This window comes from Ixodes scapularis, unplaced genomic scaffold (assembly GCF_016920785.2).
Source record: "Ixodes scapularis isolate PalLabHiFi unplaced genomic scaffold, ASM1692078v2 PGA_scaffold1__304_contigs__length_218370807, whole genome shotgun sequence".
Classification (NCBI taxonomy): Eukaryota; Metazoa; Arthropoda; class Arachnida; order Ixodida; family Ixodidae; genus Ixodes; species Ixodes scapularis.
The window spans coordinates 139,155,343-139,173,190 of NW_024609846.1; the positions used below are offsets into that span (position 1 = coordinate 139,155,343).

At 45.0% G+C, this 17,848-nt stretch overlaps 1 protein-coding gene across 1 annotated transcript in view; it reads left to right on the top strand.

The window, feature by feature from the left end:
- LOC121835835 overlaps nucleotides 1-17,467 on the top strand; it is a gene marked incomplete at its 3' end in the record, with an annotated part of 101,123 nt that extends 83,656 nt beyond the window's left edge. Inside the window, exon 2 of the mRNA XM_042290346.1 lies at nucleotides 16,835-17,467. Coding sequence (XP_042146280.1) covers nucleotides 16,835-17,467 — 633 coding nt within the window. The remainder of the gene's footprint in view (nucleotides 1-16,834) is intronic.
- Between the last annotated feature and the right edge of the window lie 381 nt (nucleotides 17,468-17,848).

The following is a 17,848-nucleotide window of genomic DNA, read 5'->3' on the forward strand; positions in this document are numbered from 1 at the left end:
GAACAGACAGCCCAGCAGAACGTACCCCTTGGTTTATTTCATGCGCCGTATATATTGCCACGCGCCGTAAAACCGATAAGACGCGATCGAACGCGGTGATCAGTGATAATACAACAGTGTTATCACACTGAGGATAACACCATACAAACTGACGCGCAGCGGCCAATGGGAGCCTCGTCGACGCGCACCAGCCAATGGGACCGAAGTGTAAAAGGTGACGTTAACAAGCTTTGCGGGCGGTGCCGTTTTGCATGGTTTCAAAGCTGATGACGTCGGCTCGCTCCCTGAGACAGTAAATGCTTTCGCATTAAAAGTGCCGATCAAATTACCTATTCAACAAATTGCCCTTCGACGAGTTATCGAACGACAAGTTGGCCTATTTGACAAGGTAGCTTTTGACGAGTTAGCCTAGACCCTTTCTAAACAAGCTCCAGAAGCTTAAGACCAAAACAAATTAAAGCACGACAATCGCGAGAAAGACAGTAGTGCCTCTGCGTCTCCCCTTGCGCCTTTCTTTTAGAGGTTTCGTCACGTCTGAATGCTGCGTTTAGGGAACCCTACTTGAAAAAGTCGCGGAAAGTCAAGTGCCATGCCCACATTACGTGATCTTAGCAACATGGTGCGTCCAAGGTGCGCACTAGAAATCCACTAGATGTGATTTTCTGCAATGTAACTATAAATAAAATGGCGCCTTTTTGCTCATTGCCCTTTTAGATATATAATATTGGAACATGCACCAGTAGTGCTACTCTTTGTATTCCGGCCGAAATACAGAGTATAGCACTGCGATATTGTGTTTTTTGCTTCTCTTGGTTGAGAATAAAGCATTCTAGTGTCACTGAAGTGGGTACAGATTACACAGTGCGGAGGTAACATCGAAAGTAATTGAATTATTTTTGTAGGTACTTGTGCTCTACTCAAAGCGTTTTGCAGGACACGTATCTTGAGTAGTATTTTTCGACACGGGTATGTAGTAATTTATTTTAAATACTTTTGTCGAGTGTCTTGTCCAACATTAGATGTAACCATGGCAGAAGCGTTAGAGCCTTTCCTGAAAAAATATGAAGTCTGCGTTAGCCAAGCCAGCGGTGTATGTGCCGGTTGTTTTATAATATTTTATAAACAGCTCAAGGTATCATCAATCTCTATTTCGTTAACCTGAAAGGATGTATTATTTCTTGCGACCATAGCAATGTAAGCAGATAGATTGGCACTGCATTTGCCGATATACCCCAAACACCTCAAAACCAAGACCATCATTTTCGGGGGTTTAATTACAGATTATTATTACACGTAGAACATCAGTTAACTGGCAGCAAAAAGAATAAAACAAACTCGGTACGAGGGACGACGAACATTAGTTACGATGTGAGATTTAAACTGTATTTGCAGCGCCGACGACCGATCAATATCACAAGCTAGCAGTGTTGGACAAGACACTCGACAAAAAAATTTAAGGTAATTCAGTAAGTACCTGCTCCATAAAGTATTCAAAGAACTGCTCGAGTTGCTTTCTTTGAAAAATATCTTTAGTTGTGTATATAATCAAAAATATGAAGATTAACAATCTGTACGTGATATAATCAAACAAGCTCTACGAAGTCTCTGAAAGGCAAAATCATTTGCGCAGCCAGGATTTGAATTCCGGGCCTCCCAATATATGGTCGGGTCTGGTAGCCAAGACACCACTCCGCCTTGTCTTTCTGGCGTTTCCTATCTCACGTATAATACGCCAACACGAAATTTATTATATCAGAGGTGTTCCCGAAGCACGTGCCACCGCGTGCACAGCGTTACGACGCTTGCTGGCGCGTGGCACGTGCTCCTTGTGCACCACAATTCCTCTTACTGTTTGTCTCGTCACGAGTAAATGTATTATTTCTTGTTTGTGAGCTTTGGAGACACGGTATCATCATCCGTGATAATCACGAGACGCGTTTTGATTATGTCCGCATTGTATAATTTGTATTCGCTTCAGTGACACCAGAATGCCTTATGTGCAAGCAACGCAATCAAACCAAAGGAAAACCACAATGCTATATGCTATGCAGTCCCAGTACAAAAAATAGCATTACTGGTGCACATCTCACGGTGATATTTTTAAAAAAAAACGAGCAAAAGTAGGTCACTCTGCTTATAGTCACAGCGCTTAAAATCACATCTGGTGGTTTTATAATGCCCACCTCCGTCGTTTCCCTAAGTCCGATATCCAGAGTTTACGTTAAGCAGATTTTGGATTCGCAAAACTTAGTGCATATCGAGGAGGGGTCGCGTATATTGGGCATGACACTTGCCGTGCTTCCCACACGTACGTTACCTAAACGCAGCTTCGGAGATGCCTAAACTTCAATGAGACACAAGGAGACACATAGAACCACCTGTGTTTTTCAAGCGGTTGTCGACTTCTTTATTGTTTTTTTTTTTTCAGACTGAGTGGGAAGGCTGCATTTTGAAATATCATAATGCTTGTAGCTTGGAAAAATATTTGACTCCAATCAAAAATTAAACTCGGGCCCAACGCTTCAAAACCAGTTCGGTTTCTGCTTCAGGGGCGACTGATCTCGTGCGTGGGAGCAGCCTCGTCTTCTTTGGTGGTACGAATATCTTCTAATCGCCCTTCCGCCTTGCCATCCAGTCTTTTTCTAATCACGTGTCGTAGTCCACTCACATAAACAGATGGTAAGGTACCCATAGATCTGTTGATATTTCCTGGTGCATTTTGGATGCGCCATGATTCAAGGTGATGTCTTTTTCGGAGATTGGTTTCAACATCAAGAACGGACGCGTTCGCGAAGTCTATCGGATGGTCAAAGGTGTCACAGTGCTCCGCAAGAGCACTGCGTTCTCGGTCGAATTTGCGTACATTGTTCTTGTGCTGACGTAACCTTTCCATAGAGGTCTTTTGTTTGGCCGTAATAAGATGCAGGACATTTTAAGCAGGGGATCCGGTAAACAATGCCCGGTGCTTTTTCCTTTAGGGGCGATCTTTTGGTCTTGGCATGAATCGTCCGAGAGTGGATAGCGGTTTGTGAGCCACGTGAATGCCTTGTTTTGCGAGCACCCGTGATAGTGCTTCGCTAGTACCTTGAACGTAGGGAACGCTGATGCGCGTGATGGGGCGATGCGGCGCAACTCCCTTTGGTTGTGGGCTTTGGCGAGCGTGAAGCGTACGTTTGGCGACTTGTCGGATGAACCTTGTAGGGTAGCTGTTCTTTCTGAGATCAGCGATCACACTATGCTCTTCGCTTTTTCTGTCAGTTTCTGAAGAACAGATAACAGCCGCCCTGGACATGAGTGTTGCAACGACTGATGCCTTGTAACTCGTTAGATGGTTCGACTTAAAATTAAGGTAGCGTCCGGTGTGAGTGGGCTTCCTGTATACCGAAAACTTAATCTCCTCCCCTTGCCTCTTCACCAGTACATCAAGGAATGGTGAAGTGTTCTCTTTTTCCCGTTCCACGGTGAACTGGATGTCGGGCTCGATGGAGTTGAGGTGAGCCAGGAACTTATCAACTTCTGATGTTTTCAATATACAAAAACAGTCGTCCACATAACGCATGAACACCTCAGGTCTGTTGGTAAAGGACTGTAGCGCTCTTTGTTCGATGCTTTTCATTGTCAAATTTGCAGTGGTGACAGATATGGACGCACCCATCGCAGTTCCACTGGTTTGTTTGTAAAAGTCCCCTTTAAAGCAAAAGTAGGTGCTGCGGAGGCAAAAATCAAGAAGGCGGCACAGCCCATCCACGCTGAGGCTGGTTCTGGTGCCGAGTTCGGAATCTGATTCGAGAACCGCTCTGGCCGTTGAGACTGCCAGGGGTACTGGAACGCTGGTAAAGAGTTACACGACATTGATCGACACCATGCTGTCTTCCCTGTTGGCTTTCACTTCCGACATGCGTTAAACGAAGTCACCGGCATTGCGGACATAGGTGGATGTTGTTCCAGTGAGAGGCGAAATTATCCGGTGTGAGTAGTTTGACAAGGCCCGGAGCAGAGAGGTGGTGAAATCTACTATGGGTCGCAGAGGAACGTTGATCTTATGAATCTTGGGTAGCTCATAGAAGCCCGGTGCAGAGCCATTCCTGCATATAAGCTGAAAGTAGAGGCCTTTTCGATCGGGGTGGTTCCTGAAAACATCTGCCGGAGTCTTGTTCAGGCCGTCTTGGGCTTGGCGGGTCGGATCTTTCTTTAGCTTTTCATAAGCAGGAATGTCAAGGACGTCTCCGACCTTATGCTTGTAAGCTTCCCGGTCTAGGACTACAGTCGAATTGCCCTTGTCCGCAGGCAGAATTACGATAGTGGCATCCGCCTGGTGCTCCCGCAGCGCTTTCCTTTCTTCTTTAGGCAGGTTATGATGAGGTTGAGAACTGAGTCTTGACAGAATACCTATTGCCTTAAGTCCGACTCCTTCACGAACGTCGGGATCTAGGTGGGAGATTCCGTCTTCTACAGCTGCGACCATTTTCGGCAGGGGTGGTTTTCCTGAGGTCACGTTGAAATTGTGACCTTTCGCCAAAACGTCCGTCTCGGAGTCAGAAAGTCGTCTAGATGAAAGATTCATTACAAAAGCGGTGGTGTCGCTGCTTTTGTTTGTCGTCCTTGACCTTGAAGAATCCATAGCTTCCTCTGCTGGGACGAACGTTCCTTCTTTTCGGCAGTGACCGCGACGTTTCCAGCAAACATTTGCAGAGGTGGTAGTACGTCTGGAATCTGATGTTCGAGCTTCCGACGTAGAAAAAACAGATCCAGTTCCTTTTTCTTTATAGTGGTATGGCATTCATGAATTCGGTCGTTGAGCAAACGATGTTCTTTACCATTCCTAGATGTACTGGTGAAGAGGCAAGGGGAGGAGATGAAGTTTTCGGTATACAAGAAGCCCACTCACACCGGACGCTAGCTTAATTTTAAGTCGAACCATCCAACGAGTCACAAGGCATCAGTCGTTGCAACACTCATGTCCAGTGCGGCTGTTATCTGTTATTCAGAAACTGACAGAAAAAGCGAGGAGCAGAATGTGATCGCTGATTTGAGAAAGAACGGCTACCCTACAAGGTTCATCCGACAAGTCGCCAAACGTACGGTTCACGCTCGCCAAAGCCCACAATCTAAGGGAGCTGCGCCGCATCGCCCCATCACGCGCATCAGCGCTCCCTACGTTCAAGGTACTAGCGAAGCACTATCACGGGTGCTCGCAAAACAAGGCATTCACGTGGCTCACAAACCGGTATCCACTCTCGGACGATTCATGCCAAGACCAAAAGATCACCCCCCCCCCCCCCCCCCCCCCGAAGGAAAAAAGCACCGGGAATTGTTTACCGGATCCCCTGCTTAAAATGTCCTGCATCTTATTACGGCCAAACAAAAGACCTCTATGGAAAGGTTACGCCAGCACAAGAACGATGTACGCAAGTTCGACCGAGAACGCAGTGCTCTTGCTGAGCACTGTGACAATTTAACCATCCGATAGACTTCGCGATCGCGTCCGTTGTTGATGTTGAAACCAATCTCCGAAAAGACATCACCTTGAATCATGGCACATCCAAAATACACCAGGAAATATCAACAGATCTATGGGTATCTTACCATCTATTTATGTGAGTGGACTACGACACGTGATTAGAAAAAGACTGGGTGGCAAGGTGGAAGGGCGATTAGAAGATATTCGTAAGACCAAAGAAGACGAGGCTGCTCCCACGCACGAGATCAACTACCCCAGAAGAGGAAACCGAACTGGTTTTGAACCGTTGGTTTCGAGTTTCATTTTTGGTTGGAGTCAAATATTTTTCCATCATCACTTCCCAACCAGACAGACGTCCGTCGAAGATGTTTACCTTGAAATGCTTGTAGCTTGTTTCCTGCCTTGCTGTTACAAACTCTGCCCTCACGAAACTGTCAGATCATCACTGTTCTTCTACAAACAATGTTCCCAATAGTGCTGGACTGCCGAAAAAATACGGACATTCATGCCGTAGCGGGGCGGAACGTAAAAAAATAAGATCATAAAAAAACACTATGTATTTCTTGTGTCCTCTCCTCATTGCCTTCTATTTGTTCTTTTGTTGTCATATTTAGTCTGCCCTGGCTTGTTTCCTGCTTTGCGTACGGTTGTAGTTTCCGCTTCAACTTTGCAACTAGTCAACTATGCGCTGGACTGTTTAGATTCCTATTCCCGTAAAATATTCCCGCGATAAATGTTTTCGTCTATCTCAGATGATCTCGGGTAACTTACTTTTAAAAATTAATTGTTCACATCTACAGATAGTTTATTAAAAGGGTAGTTAATTGTTACAGTTACAATTGCTTAAAAATAAAGTAATGCGTTAGTGTTACAGTTGCTTCGTTATAGCAACTTTGCTACTTTCAAAATACTTTTTTTAGCTTTAAAGACACTGATAACAACTCACGATGACTGCGATTTATATTTATTTAGAACACTCAGAAAAACTCTAATTTCACATTTTGAGGTATATATTACTACCCGTCGTACGACTTTATTGAATCAAAGCGTTTGCGGCTTCGATTCAACAAGGACAAAATAATTAATTATTTAGTTCATGTTGTAACGTGGCAGCAACTGCTTTTTAAAGTTATCATCACACAACTTTCCCCTTTTTGCTGCTGAACACATCCCTTTCCTTGCTAAAGAGGCGTCCAATGGGTGCGCTGGACGGCAGTACAGTATTCAGGCGTAAAAAAAACTTTCCTTATGGAGGAAAAGGACGTCCAGTAGAAACATCATTTGTAGCCCCGGCCAGACAGAGACTACAGACGGTGACTCGCTTTCGCAAAGAAATCCAGTAGTGTTGACGATTGGGCTAGTTGGTCATTCATATTAGCGGAAAACAAACAGCGCAAGGTCAAGGACAGAGTAGAAGGCGGTAGACACACAGAGCGCTGACTTACAACTGAGCTTTATTGGCCCTGACAACCTGTAAAAATACAGAATTTGCCCGGCCCAAAAGCCAAGAAAAGAAACAACACAAGAGGAGGACTACACGTGTTCCTAGAGTCATCTGCAGGCGCCGTTGTTCTCCGATCTGAGTAGAAAAATACACTCCTTTTCCGTCAAGGCAAGTGACGGGGCACTAACACACTCAGAGCCCGATTATCCAATTGCGCGGGCTTCTATAATCTCACGTGTCAGTTTATCTTTTTGTTTTCTGATGACCGTGCATCGTTCAAAAAACATCGTTCAAAAAAACACACCTGTCTCTCAATTACATGAGAGTTCACTCTTTTGCACATCATAGATAGCTTGTCTGGAGCCGAAAAGACCACGTGAACACCAGCTCGACGTCCCACTTTCTTCAGATTATGGGATATTTTGTGTAGGTACGGTAGTACTGTGATGTTCCTGTTTTTCCTGTTAACTTGTTCAGCATTCTCAATCCGTCTTCTCTTTAGCAGAGTTTCTGCGACTGCCGTTAAGAGGCGCAACGGGTAGCCCGCGGACGTGAGCCTCGCTACTTGATTCTTAAAGCTATCCTTGACTAAGTGAAAGCAGGATTTATTAAGGGCGTTCTTAAAGCAAATGTTGCTTTAAGAATTTTTTGCTTTAAGAATTTTTCGCAAACTTATTTTGCAAACTTATTTTTTGCGGACTTATCCGCGCTGTGCCAATAATCAATCATCGTCTTGCTAATACCCGTGTGCGCGCCGCGGATGCTCCGTCACTCCAGGGCCGGTTTTCTCGAAGCGATGGTAAACCCATTTTGGTAAACCACGATGCCTAGGAAGGGAAAAGTACCTAGGTACTGTAATAAACGGGTGGATATAGAACAACAATAATTATTTTTGATTGGGCAATAAGATTCGCCATCTATCGGTGAAACAAGCCAGTCATTTTGTTTATCCTCTTTTTCCGCTGGTTGTCATCGATCTAGTATAATATTTTAAGTCAAAATATAGTAATGTTGTACTTGAAGACCAATTTATTTGCTTCCGATGGTACGAAGAAATTTTAGCTACTATGCTAGAGTTTGTCGACGAATATTCGAAACTGTAAGAAACATTTCCTTCAATATGTTTCGCCATAAACAACGCATAACTTTCCCGTGTTTCTTCCAGTCTGGCAACGCCGGTGCTGTAGTCTCGTTTTCGTTCCTTGCGACGCACGTTTCTGCGATTCCTGCTGATCTCACACTCTCTTCCGTTTGCCCAACCGATTCACCGGTGACGAGAAGCTTAGCTTCTCGTCACCGGTGATTTGCTGGCCACCGGGGATATGTAGAAACCACAATGCTGTCGGCATACTGTCGGCGCACTGCGAACAAAAAAAAAAAAAAAAAAACAGTACAATGTCTCAGCTGTTCACCCGGAACGAAGACTTTATTGAGGATAACCCCCTTTCTCCGCAAAGTCATCGCTGCTAACGAGTTGGCGTGCATAGTGTAACAAATTAAACGCCTTAGTATAAATATGTACCAATACTCGTTCGCAAAACGATTTTTTTACTCACCATAAAAACACTTGCAAGGCTTATGTACCGCCATATGTCTTGGATCACGGACTGCTGAAGAGTGATGCGTTCGCGGAATGCTGCCGTCGGTTAGTTTAGTAGTCCCTCGGAACTATCGCTTTGCTTGACGTGCTAATAGGTTGATGGTGAGTCATTAATATAACAGCCAGATCGAAATGAATGTTCAGCAAAACCAAGCAGAACTATTAGCCCTCATTAAGCGACGCCGCGGCCATTTTGCTTCTAGGTACTGCTCCTCCCTCGGCGCCCCTGCTCTCCCAGTCACGTGACCTGGAATTCCCCCTTCTAGGGATAATAGTTAACCTTAAACCACGGTTTGCGTTCGAGAAAACGGGCCCTGTTTTGTGGACTAAGTTGATGCCATTTTTTCGGGACTGATATTTCTGAAATAACTCGGGCTACTGATAGACGAATATACTTCGAAATTACTCCGGTCGAGTCGAGACCTCTATTGTAATAGGTGGTATTCACTGGACGCCACATTGGAGCTCTCTGAACGCTGCGCATGCTCAGAGTGAACTCCCGCTTATGGCCTGAGAAGGACACCCTTTTTATGTAGAGTAATGCTACACGCACGACGTCGTGCAGCTCTACCGGAAGTTGCTGTACGCGCGACGCGCGTTATAGTTCTTTCATTGGACGACCCGAATCCTGGCCATAGTGGCAGAGCTTTTCTCTGCCAATACAAATTACTGCAGAGCCCTCAAACAAATATTTTCGCCCATCATGACCAAACCAACATCGCAATTCACGAGCTTGCTCGTGAATATGCGACCAGACTCGCGCATTGTGCATGCAGCCTCGCACATTCATGAGCATGCTCGTGAATTGTGTCAAGTTCCCTTTTTTTTTTTTAGAGGCTGTGATTTGATTTGTTTTCATCGCGTATCAAGTTCATTCACCGCAACGGAGTGCGGTTTTGTCTTGTGAATTAAAGGAAGATACTATACATATCACCAGAATAAAGCGATAAAACTCATGGTATGCATGCTAACCGGAAGAAACTGAAAATCTACTCCCCAGATAAAAACTCAAAAGGTGTGCCATGTTTGAAAATAATATAACTCCCAAAGTCCTAGGTATTAATACTCTCAAACACAATTGCAATCATAAACGTTTGATTCAGCGTTCCTTTATGACTAAAAAGATCGACTTTTTCAGGCAGAAGCATCTTCGACTGCCACTGGATGGCACCAGGCCCCTTCGCTCGAAGCACTAACCGCGGCTAAAGTTAGCCGCAGTACCTAGGAGAGGGATTTTGAAATCACGTGACTGGCTCGGTAGGAATGCGGGGAAACATGGAGGGCGCCCCAGTGAGTGAGCGCTGCTCGCTTTGGAAATAATATGTCGTTGTAGCTGCAATATCGGGCGCGTTAGTCAGCAACAAATCGTGCAGAAGGCTTTCGCTTTGCCTTACTTCACTTAAACCGCAAAGCATGGGCAATGACATCGCCGCATTTTTTAGATAGTGTTTCGATTCTGGGCATTCCTAAGCCTAAATGAACGCGATAATTCTCGGCATGGCAACGTCTTTGGAAAGCGAATTGCCTTGACTCAATCGGCCGGGTATTGATAGCAGACAAAAGCAGACAGCGTCCCAACAGACTTTCTTCTAAATTATCCAAGCATCGCGAGGAGAACGCTGGAAGTGTAATTCTACGGTCCACACGCGCTCGCCTTCCTCTTATAAAAGATTCGAAGTAAAAAAATCATAATTAGCGGCGAGATGTTTTGGTGGCGCCCTCCTACGGTTCCCCCTTGTGACGTCATTACCTTGCGAACAACAAGTTCTATGGTGTTTGTAAATAGCATGGCGGAAGCCTGAGATCATTGCGCTCTCAAAGGAACACTGCCAACAGCGTCGAAATTAAAGTTCTTTCATTCCTCTTATTTCCGTCGATGGTATACCCTTTCCAACGTCATAGTCAGCTTTTGGGCCAATCGTGGAAGGCCGACCACAGCGACGCTTTCGGTCGCGCACGTCGCCAATAAGACTTTAACGAACGCGCGTGCAAGGCGAAATTTGTTTTATACGTTTTGCTTTAGAACGGTCACTACTGCAGACGCCACACGTGCGACGCGTGCAACTACAGTCGTAACATGCACCTCGGTGCTTGTATAATTTAGAAAACAAGGTCTGTTGGGACGCTGTCTGCTTTTGTGTGCTATCAACAATCCGCTTTTCAAAGACGTTGCCATGCCGACAATGGACCTTTTCCACATACCGACGGCACCAGGCGGTGGGTGCACGAACTAAAAATCGAGGAAGTGACCTACCTGCGCTACCAATCGATAATGGGAGCTACGCTACCAGTTTCATCGCTCTCTGAGCAGCGGCGCCTGCCCAACGCGACTTTAAAGAAAGGCATCCGTGGCGTCCACCCAAACGTCGTGTTTTCCTTTCCGTCGACGTTCTTTTTTTGTGTAACACAATTATATATATGCTGCAGTTACGTGTTCTACTCGCTGATATACAGCCTCCTCCCGAATTTCCTCGATTTTTCGTTCCGACTTCCGCCGCTTGGCATCGGGCGCTCGCGCGTGCGCAGAACGCTTCTCGGAAAAGATCCATTATCGCGTTCACTTAGGCTTAGGAACGCCCAGAATCGAAAAACTATCTAAAAAATGCGGCGATGTCATTGCCCATGCTTTTCGGTTTAAGTGAGGTAAAGCAAAGCGAAAGCCTTCTGCACCATTCGTTGCTGGCTAACGCGCCCGATATTGCAGCTACAACGACATATTATTTCCAAAGCGAGCGGCGCTCACTCACCGGGGCACCGCCATGTTTCCCCGCATCCCTACCGAGCCAGTCACGTGATTTAAAAAAATCCCTCTCCTAGGTACTGCGGCTAACTTTAGCCGCGGTTAGCGCTTCGAGCAAACGGGCCCAGGTGCTTCGAAGGCGCCAGGTTCCTCTCTGCTATGGAGCTGATGTACGCCACATACTGTTGTCTCAACCTAAAGTACCCTGCTGAGCTGCCAACAGCGCTGAAGTTCGTTTAGAGGTAACTATGAATGTGCCTTTAAAAATGTGCACTGTGAATTTGCTTTGGAAAAATGTATCGTATGGACAGTTCTAATTCCTTCAAGTGGTGGAATTGTCAAGTGGATATTGCATTTCGTGAAGAAATAAATATGCGATTTATTTTTGTCTGGGAAGCAGCAATAACCGATAAGTGATTTTTGACATCGTTAATGACATAAAAGGCCGTCAGCAATAAATTATGTACCTAATCTGTTATCGTGTCCTCGCCAACATCCTAAGCAGTTTGGCATACCTTTGAATGGTGGTGTGCTGCTCAACGTATTTCCGGTCAATGCCAATTTGGCTCAGAATCGGAGATTTCGAAGCTTGTAGACGACTAATTTTTCGCAAAATATTAATTTTCCCGAACCGCCTACAATTAAAAAAAAAAAAAAAAAAAAAACAGGTCCCGCGAACGATTTTGGTAAAATGTAAACACATTGGAATCTATATTGAGATCCCGCCGCATCGCGATAATTAGAACCCGCGAATTATTCCAAATCTTCAACTTTTACCTCAATCGCGAAATATGGAGCCCGCGAAAAATAAGTCGTTTACAGTATAGGGTACAAGTAAAATGTTCAAATACTGTTTTCCTTTGGCGATGTCCAATGTTTCCCAAACTTGTAGAAACACACAAACTGTTCATTACCTCATAAAAGTGCTAACTTGTCGGTGGCCGAACGACAACTATAACATGGCGCTTAATGCAACAATTTTGTGCGCTACGTCACAGATTGATGTAATCTTAAGAGGTAATACAGTCGCGTGTTCCTTTGCTGAGTACTGTACATATACAGGATTTTTTTTTATTCTCACAGATTTGTTTAAAGAAAGCCATGAAAGCTACACTTATGCGGTATGTGCGAGGGAGTTACACGCCCAGGGGGACATTGTGTGGGTAACTAATCTTTGCGATATGTCGGCTAATTAATTAAAACTTGTTAACTTTTAAATTAGAGAAAATAGACATATTTGTCCAATTAAAAACTTGCTGAGTGTTATCGAAAACCATTAAATGAGTCATTTTCAGAAAGACTTTCAGCGCGAGAGAAGTGTAGTAGTACAATAAAGTTACGACTTGCGGAGCACGAGGCTAGCGGTTGCGGTAAGGCGCCCGCGCGATTTTTCCGTCTCTTAGCTAGCCCCAGCCTTGTACCTGCTCCACGAGTACTAACTTCAGCGCACTGCTGCGCTTTTCACGCGCTCAAAGTCTTTCTAAAAATTACTGATCTAGGGGATTTGAACGGCGCTCAGCATATATCTAATTGGAACCATACGACTACTTCCACTAATTAAAATATAATTAACGAATTTCAATTAATTAGCCGACTTATCGCGAAGATTAGCCACCCCGGTAATGTCCTCCTGGGCGTCTAACTCACTCGCACAAACCGCATAAGTGTAGCTTTCATGGCTTTAAACAAACCTGTAAAAAAAACAGCATAGCAGGCGCATAACGATTCCTCGAACGTATTGCAGTATTCCCATGTAAATATTAAGGGTTTCATTCACTGAGGCATTGCCAATTACATCAAGAAAAGTGTCTAACTTTCGACAGCAATTTGGAAAAAAATATGTTTTGTGGAGTCGAATATTAACCTTAAAGTTTGTGTTTGTTTGGCACCTTCAACAGCAACCTGGAACATGTTGAACCATGTTTTTGTTGAAACCTTACACTAAGAAAGGCAAAGGTCTAATGTTAATGTGCTGCTTTCTAGACACCCTTATTTACAATTCGCTTGGCAATTCGCAATTCGATTTACAATTCGTTACTCACATTAATTGGATATGCTGCAGTAACTGCGTGACCTGCTGGGGAGGACCGTTTCTTTTTAAGTCATATTAATGTGTTGCAATATAATGAAAGAGTCAATATGAATCTGGTATTCAGATGTATTGTCATATAGAACCAATACTAGAACTTATGCATTTTACGGTACGTGCAACTTACACTTTAACCCGCCTTAGTATCACTCGGCTGCAAATGCATGGGCCCTTGTTCTGCAGGGGCACATAAATATACCTGTGACCGTGCTATGCTCATCAGTTAGAATAAGTAATATGAACCAAAAGACATGAATGTTCAGTGTTTTAATATTAACCACAATATTCTGCTTAAGCACTTCAGGCAAGCTTTTTTGTGATATTGCATTGACCGGTACTCTGAATTCCTTTATTAACCGAAGTATTGTTGTGTACAACGTTACTAGGCAGGCGAGCTAGTTAATGTGACATTCTACAACCCGGGTTGGAGGCTAGGAAGACATATGTCTTAATTGAGATGGATGTGTTTGTCTTCCATTGTAGCCTCCCTCTCGCGTTGTAGAATGCCTTAGCGTTGTGTGCTCACGCAAGTTCCGAAATGTGCCCAGTTATTACTGATAACTGATGCCAGTGGGGTGAAACTTTTTTTTTTGTACAATCAAAATTTGTCTTGATGCAAGTATCAGACTTGGAGGCTCATGGCGTGTGCACGGACTGTCCAGGTTAAGGGCGTTTGTCTCGGCTTGAAAAGATATTATAGACAAGATTTAGAATTCGTTCAGATCGGATTACTAACCGATATATAAGTTAAAGAAGAAGTCAGGAACTCCTTAGCTTCTATTAGACATCTTCCTCTAAATAATCTTGCCCATTATTTAAGTGATCTTTCTTTCAGGCAACTTGTGGCAATGAACCCACAGGAGGGGCCCCGGCAGTCTTGAAGAAAAGTTGCTCTGGTGCGTGTGAAGGTGCAGGGAGCCCTCCAAGAGTTCTCGAAGTTCCGAAAGAAGTGAAAAGAAACTTCGGTGCTTGTTTAGATTATTTTTTTTCTCTTGTTAATATTACTATTTGTTGTCATAGGCCAAGATGGTTCTTTTCGAGGTGTAGCATGTCAGCATAATTTTTTGTGACATTTTTTTTTAGTAGCCTGCTCACTTTGATATTTTTTTGATGGCTGAGCTGCCCCAAATATATTTGCGGCATGAAATGTTTTTTTTTTTTTTGTATTGTGTATGTGTTCTAGTCATTTAAAAGAAAAATAAATGTAAATATTTTTGAAGCAGCAAACTGTTCAGACTTCTTCGCAATGGGTCCGTTGCTATGGTTTGGAACCAAAAGGACCAAGCGTGAACTTAGTTTCATAAGGATGTTTACAAACGTTTATATGCCTTTATCCCCATTCCTACATGTAAAATGTTCTCTAAACTTGACGTAGCATGCGAGCACTTTCTCATAGCATTCCTGGCTGTTATATTAAGTATATATGTCACAGATTCATTGTTTTGTTTTCAGGATAGTGCTCGCATTAGATACGACAGTTCAAATTTTCCATACAAGTTTGGGGAACATTTCCGCATTGCAGGTAATTTTATGTTGCAAAGACTTGCATCAAGTTGCGCCTGCAAACTGTCAGGACATCCCTGTTTTGCATGTCACATATCAACTTTTTCAAGGAGAACCTTGGCATGTGACATACAAAGCCCGGCTGTACTCGTGAATAGCGGTAGTAGCATAAAATGGGGCGAGTACTATCACAAAGAAGACTGAAATTTTTCCGTAAGTACAAGAAATGTAACCTGTGTCATTTTGGACGCAATGGAACATGTGATGCACTTCGTAAAAATGGTACATGTTCTAGCATGACTTGCAACCGAACATGTGCTGCTGTGTGCCACGATGGTACATTTCTTGTAGCGTACACTACTTGTTCCGTGATGATGGCGTATGGAACTTATTGTGGCTGCTCATACAACAACAACATGTCCCGTACTAAAGAAGTATGGAACATGTTCTGTAGTCCGGTAATACAGTACATGTTGTGGCAACAAGGTTAGCATGTATGTGTCCCATACTTTGACAGGAGTTTTTCCAACAGTGTAGAAAAACGTGCGCCGAAAAACGTTGTGAGTTCTTGCTTTATTTTGCGACGTATAATGTTGGGCCAAGTGACACTAGTGGGGCCAAACCTCCGCACATGGTTGAACCCGCAGAAGTGTTCACAAAATAGGTTATATTTTTCACGAAAAGCGTTTGTATCTTTGCCTACACTTTTAGTTACTTTTTAGAAAAGTGTTTAAGTTATGGTTAGTTACTTCGAAAAATGTATCGAGTTACAGTTAAAATTTAAAAAAAAAATAACGAGTTTCAATATCGCGATACTACCCAAGACTGAATCGAGATAGTACAAGATAATATTGGGTGTAATTAAAATACTCTTCACCAAACCACCTTCCACTTCCTTTGTGTTACGTAAGATCAAATAGGAAGTAAATAAGTACGCGTAGGAAACAAATTAACACTAGAAAAGTAATTTTCGACTGGAAGAAAATGGTAACTCAAAATAACAAAAAGGCCGCATCTCCACGTGCTGAATCATGTTGATTGGGGCGAAGCTCTGGTAGTGCTGATGATACTGATTTTATTGTTCATAGGTAGTGCTGATGGTGCTGAATTTTTTTATTGCTCATAAGTAGTGCTGAGTTCCGGGTTGCGTTTCGACTTCATTTTTACTGCTTTATGGTCGGTGAAATGCAAAGCCAGTGGTTCTTCTAGCGGATCAGCTTGAATCCCCTAGAATCCGTGGGAACGCATCTTCACCGCTTAAGTCAACGGTCCATGTCAGAAAGAGAATGTGTGGTATGGATCGTGATTATTTACATAGTTGAGCATTTGACCGCACCGCCCTCTCGTCTATAAACGTTGAGCCAATGCATGCGAAGTTTAAGGCGATTGTACACGCATTTGACCGCAGCGCCCTCTCCTGTATGGACGTTGAGCGGCTACATGCAACGTTGGAGTGTAGCGTAGTATTCCACTTCCGGCGCTCGAACGAGACGGACGTGTTATCATGAGCTCCATCGTAGCGGTGAAAACGGCCGCGTCAGGCCGTGGTACTATACTGTTAATGCTGCAACCGAAAATTATCAGGTTATCCTTCCCCAGCTGCCCACCGGATGCTTTGTAACGAATACTGTGTTTCTTAACTGCAACGTGAAAGGCCGTCCGTACCGATTACACGACTTTCCAGAAGAACTAGAAAGGCTCGACGTAATGAAGGACCTGGCTTCTGCCGGCCCTCATCAGATGAACCATGTCTGGAGTTTGAGGATTCACTCCCTCACAGCGAAGCAACGACTGGTCGACGCCAAGAAGCTGACCATCAAGGGCGGGGGGGGGGGGGGGGGGGGGGGGGGGGGTGCCTTGTCATCGACACGGCGAACATGGCAGTGAAGGTTAAACTTCACTGGGTCCCGTATGACGTGCCCAACGGCCAGGTAAAGAAAGAGCTGGAGCGCTATGGGAAGGTCTCCGAGATCACCACGGAGCTCTTCCGGGAGAAGGGGTTCGAAGCTGTCGAATCCAACACCAGAGGTGTGTGTCTGACCCTCAAGGAAGGCTACACTTTTGACAGCCTCCCCCACGAAATTCGCCTGGAGCGGTGTAAGGTGCGTGCTGTTGTGCCAGGACGCGCTCCGCTTTGCCTGCGCTGCCGTCGTACGGGCCACATCAACCGGGACTGCCGTGTCCCCCGATGCTCCGACTGTCATCGCTTTGGCCATAAGGCCGACTACTGTGTCAAGACCTACTCGTCGATGCCCCGCGACCGCAAGGTGGACGACCAGTTAGACTTCGTGATGAACGACGCCGAACCGGAGGAAGCGGTCGGTGCTTCTGGGCCGACCGTACTTTCGCCGTCCGACGGCGGGGGGTCGGTCACCCCAGCAGACTTCGATCATCTGGCCGCACCGGCTGGAAGAACCAGCTCCGAGCCTGTGCCGCAAGGCGCGAAGGCGACAGGCGCGACGACGGAGGAGCCATATGCTCAAGAGCAAGACCACAGCCAAAGCGACGGAATTGCCCCGAGGAGAAGTGACGACGGTACTCTTAGTCGCGACCCCTCGACTTCAGCGCCAGACGCGGACGTTGAGATGGGCCAAGTAATCAAGCGACTGCGAGACCCAACGTCAACCCCGGAAGACGCCGCAGCAGGATGGACCGCAACGCATCCGGAGGCCGGGACTTTTGCCAAGCGAACTCGCGTTCAGGCAAAGCATCGCATACCAACTGAAGACCGCCGCAGAAAGAACTGGCAGTGAGTGTCTGTTCAAGGAAGGTTCGGTTCGTGTAATACTGCCTTTTATTAACATCTGTTGGAGGGTTTTTATTTAAGCAAGGGGGAACTACGGATTTCGATCCCAACCCCGATCGATCTTCGCGACTCGATTCATTTCGCGACACTAAAAGTTCGCGGCCTCAACTCGCAGAAAAAACAATATCAGCTCCAACGGCTACTGGCTGAGGAGGAAATAGATTTTTTCGCGATACAGGAAACAAAAATGTCATCTGACCGCGAC